Source organism: Pteropus alecto, unplaced genomic scaffold, assembly GCF_000325575.1.
Source record: "Pteropus alecto unplaced genomic scaffold, ASM32557v1 scaffold311, whole genome shotgun sequence".
Taxonomy (NCBI): domain Eukaryota; kingdom Metazoa; phylum Chordata; class Mammalia; order Chiroptera; family Pteropodidae; genus Pteropus; species Pteropus alecto.
The window spans coordinates 2,856,829-2,861,958 of NW_006431916.1; the positions used below are offsets into that span (position 1 = coordinate 2,856,829).

The following is a 5,130-nucleotide window of genomic DNA, read 5'->3' on the forward strand; positions in this document are numbered from 1 at the left end:
CAAATCTGACAAAATCTGACAAGCCTTTGTGATGGGATTTGGAAGAAATTCCCTGCAGATCCTGGCACAGTTTAAAGCTGTCCGCTTTGAGTTAGGACTTGTTAAGGAAGGTTATGTGAGCTGAAACCCGAGACAAGCCTTTTGCTCCTATCTGGAGCCCACATCTTGCCTGGAAATGGGGCATGACCAAGCGAAGGGGTCGCTTGCTGTTTGTATTAAAAAGGGAAGATGGCCTGTGTGCCTGCCAGCACAGCCCCCACATGCTTTCTCTATTAGAGCCATGCATAGAAACTTATCAAAAACATATGTCTGGTGTTAATCATCTGGACTTGGGCTCCACATGGGAGTCTAACTAGCTATCCCTTGGCAGAAGGAATCTGTTGACCTTCTCAGCTTGCTTGAAGAGGGTGCAGAGAGGCATTTCAAAGTTTTGGAGGCTGGCACGAGGGAGTGTCTAGTTGTACCTAAGGACTGACTAATTAAAGGACGACTCCAACCCTTGAAGGCCGGAGGCCGTAGCGGCTGAGTGTTTTTATTTTGGATATTGGTGAGCTACTCCAGGGGAGTAGCGCTGCAGGAACCTCCCTTAATGCGGTGTGGGCAATGGTACTGGATCCATTAACTTCATGAATTCAGTCGCATTCAACCTTCCTCTGAAGGAGCTAGTATGACACCCAGGACTGAATGACTTACCCAACTGCAACTAAAATAATGTTGGAAATCCTTTAGGAGCTTGACCACAAATTGATCAGAAAAGCCGTATCAGATGCGTTCTTGCAAATTTAATGGAATTTAGTTCCAAGAGGGTTGGTGAAAGGTTTGAGGCGTTTTAAAAAAAGTTCTTTGAATAACAAAAGAGCCAATTCCTGAATTCTCAGATTACATGTAATTCAAATTCTGCCAAGAGCCTCTTTTTTATTACATATTCTGAAATAATCAGTTCTAAGACATAAAAGTCTTCATTTTTTTTCTTTTATTATATTTTCTCAAATAAACTTCCCCAAAGGAAGATATTTTAAGAGCATTTTCAAACATCTTTGGCATCACATAAAAAAGAAATCTCGTGTAAAAAACGAAATGTCATCTGAATTTTTATAATACAAAGGCGCAATCCAATATGAACATATAAAATATATACAAATATAGTGCATGGTCAGTCACTTAATACAGCTCTCTACAAAAAAGTAACTTTTTAGAAATTAAAAAAACCAAAGTAACCACTTAATCACAAAAGTCCTCTTCTTTTCCAGCGTTCAAGTTCCTGTTTAGTGTCCCCAAGAGAGGAGAGATACGTTGGGGAGTTTAGGGGAAGGGGTGGCCTGAGCCCCTCAGTTCCGCCACGGCCTCCACATGGAGTCCGCCGTGAGCGAGGGGCCGCTGGAAGGCGAAACTGCATTAGGGCCCACAGAGGTCCCGCTGTTGCTGGTGTAGACTGGAATGACAGGGCCGCTGTGAGCGAATGCCCCGTTGGGGATGAGGAAGGCAAACTGGCCATCAGGAGCCGGCACCACTTGGAAGCCGCCAAACACCTTAGCCGCCTCTCCCGCCGGGCTACCTAGTTTGCAGGGCGCACCACCGGGAGGGGGCGCCGTGCCCCCGGGGATGGGCACGAGTGGAGGCGGCGGCGCGAACGGCGCGTGCTGCGGACCGCCGGGTCCTGGCGGGGGCGGGGGCGGCGCCTGCAAGGCTGGGTGCGGCTGTCCCGGGTAGGTCATGGCGTTGATCTGGGTCATGCAGTTGGCCAGGTGGCCGAGCAGTCGGGTGCGCACCTCGGTGTTAACGCCCTCGCACGTGGACAGGAAGCGGGTCACCTCGTTCATGCACTCGCTGAAACCCGCGCGGTACTTCCCCAGCACGCTCGGGTCTGTGCTTAGCGCGGCTGCAGGCCAGAAGGAGACAGACAGGTCACCGAAAGGCCCTGGCCCCGAGGCCACTGCCTCCGCCCTGGGAGGTCCCCGCGGCGTGCTTCCCTGACCACTGGGCCCGCAGAACTGCCTCTGGCTAGGGGAATGGGTTTAGAAAAACCATCTGCCTCTCCACATTAGCTCGGCGACCTAAGTCAAGACGCTCCCTTTCTCTATTCCCTGTCATTCTATTTAAATCGATCTCGGCCCTATATCTGCCCCCTAACTCTCAGCGCGCGCGATGTGACCTTGGGTAATGCCCTTCCCCCCTTCCTCGCCATCCGAGCCTCATTTCCCCTTCTGTAATGGGGGAGGAGGGAGTGCTAAACCAGATGACCTCCAGGCTCCAACGCAGCTCAAAACCGCCAGTTCCAAGTCCTTTCGCCCCCACCCGCTTCCCCCACTGTCAAGCCGCCCGCCGCCCTCGCCGCTACAACCTCTCTCCCTCCCTTTCCGGAACAGTAACAACTTGGAGTTGTGGCTATAAATAAGCCCCAGACCGTGGGAACGCAAGAGTGAGCCAAGGCCGTAAAATGTAGCTCAATGCCTCTCACAACCACGGGCGGAAGTCTGGAAGAAATCACCGCGGGGCGAGAGGGACGCCCGCAGAGGGGGACGCGGCAAGCCGCCCTCACCCGTCATCTGTGCCCGCTGCAGGTTCCGGAGGTGCTTCACTGTCATTTCCAGAATGTCTGCCTTCTCCAATTTGGAATGCCGCGAACTCTGCACAGAAGAGGAGGCAAGGAAGAAAGTGAGACCCCCGCCAGCAGCCTCGGAGTGCTGGGGGTCCCTCCCGCCGGCCGCGGCCCATACGTCCCCAGACCCCAGCCAAAGGGGCCCGGCCCTCCTCCCGCCTCAGAAAAAGCAGTGTTGGAGGGGAAGATCCGCCGACCGGGGAGTTTCATTCTTAGTACTTGAGAAATAGCATTTCATTTTTTTAAAATTAAAAAAAGACAGAATTATTCACTTACATCTTTCTTAAGAGCATCCAAAATCAGTGTTTTTAGCTGGCTCAGACTTTCATTTATTCTTGCTCTTCGTCTTTTCTCCATGATAGGCTTTGATGACTGTAAAGAAATAAAAACGAACCCTGAGTTCCCATGGGATCTGCCATTTCCCCCGGGGTTTCCAAGGGATAAGAGCCCCCAACTCCAGCTTAATTTCTTGGGGCTGCAGAGATACAGGTACTGCCCTTACCTTTCTGTGCTCAGATGCTGTCTTTGGTTTATCCGGTGTCGTGTTGACACTGGCTGGGGTAGCAGCCACCGGGGACGAGGAATTTTTCTCCATTATATCAGCCGGCATTTTCTGTTTTTTTTTTTTTTTTTAATCCCTAGAGAATTTTATTTTTGGAGTCCTTCACACACAAAAAAATGTTTTGCTTATGTCCCTTTTACTCGAGACTTTCACAAAACTACAGAGCAAGTGCTGAGGGTTTATTATATCTTATGGCTACTTGAGATCGGTAGCGCTATTCCAGGACCAAGGAGAGAGGTAGATGGGGGATTCCGCTGTTATCAGCACCAGCTCCGGATCCTGTGTGATCCCCAGGCCCTGGCGGCCTCTATATATATCTGGGACTGCACGCGAACGGCTCGTGTGAAACTTCCCAAACTTTCTTTCCCACAGTAACTTTCAGCCAATGGGAGGAGGAGACACGCGGCACCGCTCGTGGACCGCGCCCCCCCATTGGCCGCCAGGCACAAGGCCTGGCGGCCAATGGCGCGCGCCTGAGCCCGGGGCACCGGAGGCTACAACGTCAATCAAAAGGATTTTAACCCTTTGCTACTCTCCCTGCCGAGCTTCGCTTTAGACTGGATTTTTTTCCACATTGGTTTTGCTCTAGTCTAATTTATTTTATTTTTGGGGGGGCGGGGCGGCTAGGGTCTTTGCTCTTTATTTCCTTTCACATGTGTAATAAAGCTGCTTTGACGCTAATAAGTTCATGTGAAAATATTTTTTAAAGGTTTCGAAGGACAGATATAAAAGATTATGCTTGCAGTGTTTAAAAGGGGGAATGTATATAAGGCTGAGTTACCGAAGCATCTATATTTTCCGCTTAGAAATGGGTGTGGGGGTGAAATTTGGGGGGGGGAGATGAAAGTCGATCATTCAGGAAAAGAACCAAAAAATTCTATTTTGCATGCAGATAAAAAAATGCCTTCCATCATATATTTCAGAACAAGGTGGTTTTTGATACCCGCTCCTCATTTCATTTCTGGAGTGGTGGCCTTGGACCCCGCGCTTCCCCAGGAAACAATCGGAATAATTTCCAACTGGGCAGAAAGGAAATGGAATTTCAAATGAAAGATGAATAAGAGGTGGGGGCTTTGATGGCAATGCCTCAGGGATGCGCACGTGCTTTCGCCATTCTTTTTCTTTCCACCCACGGGCTCCCGGTTCTGCCGCACTTAGAGGTGGCTGGCAGGGCGGCAGCCGCTCCCCTCTTCGTTCTGCGGGTGGCGGGCGCAGCCTCGGCATCCGGCGCGCGCGGGCCCTTTAAGAGGTACACCAGCCGAGCTGCAGTTTGACATCAGCCGGCCGGCGAGGGCGCGCCTGGAGCCCGAGCACGTGCCAGGATGTTTTATTGCCGCCGCGGCTGCGGCCGAGCCGGGAGGATGTGTGTGGTGGCGGCGGGCAGCGGAGCGCGGGGGCTGGTTCCTAGTCTCCAGGAGAAGCCAAGAAGGTAAATAGCAGCTGCTGTGCTCGAGCCTGGGAAAACCCCGCCCCCTGCGCTTGGCCGGGGCTCATTGGCGCGCGCTGCGTGTGTGGGGGGTGTGTGTGTGGGGTGTGTGTGTGTGTGTGTGTGCGTGTGTGCGCGCGCGCGCGCGCGCGTGTGTGTGTCCGGGGCCCCCTCCTCCGGCCCCCGCCGGGCCTGGAATCCGAGGGGGCGACGGGCTGGGAGCCCAGTGCGGGCGCTCACCACTCCCTTCTCCAGCCTCCCCCCGGCCAAGGTCAGCCCTTCCGGGCGGGGAGCGCACACCCCAGGGTGGAGAGTGGGGAATTATTCCAACCCCCCACTCTACCTCTGATTTCAGGCTTGGGGTTTTAAACTCGGCCGAAAGCCTCACTGGCAACAGCCTGGGGGAGGGGCGGGGGCCTTCTTGTTTGCTCCTTGCCCGGGCCAGCCCTCCCTCACTCCCTCCCCCCGCGGGGCCCCAGGCGCCCGCCGCGGTCACGAGATGCCTGACCGCACTTAGGAAGCGGCCGGGTCAGCCTCCTGCCT

The 5,130-nt window shown here is 53.4% G+C and overlaps 1 protein-coding gene and 1 long non-coding RNA gene across 2 annotated transcripts in view; one reads left to right on the top strand and one right to left on the bottom strand.

The window, feature by feature from the left end:
* Positions 1–956: 956 nt before the first annotated feature.
* On the bottom strand, positions 957–3,468 carry HES1 (hes family bHLH transcription factor 1). The gene is made up of 4 exons (XM_006906169.3): positions 3,102–3,468; positions 2,876–2,971; positions 2,540–2,627; positions 957–1,879 (listed from the first exon to the last, which is right to left on the bottom strand). Exons 1-4 carry the CDS (start codon positions 3,207–3,209, stop codon positions 1,329–1,331), a joined length of 843 nt encoding a protein of 280 aa, XP_006906231.1. The 5' UTR covers positions 3,210–3,468; the 3' UTR covers positions 957–1,328.
* A 1,082-nt stretch (positions 3,469–4,550) lies between these two features.
* The window catches only part of LOC112473190, a 3,761-nt gene continuing 3,181 nt past the window's right edge, over positions 4,551–5,130 (top strand). The window contains exon 1 of the long non-coding RNA XR_003043950.1: positions 4,551–4,590. This is a non-coding gene — a long non-coding RNA (uncharacterized LOC112473190). The remainder of the gene's footprint in view (positions 4,591–5,130) is intronic.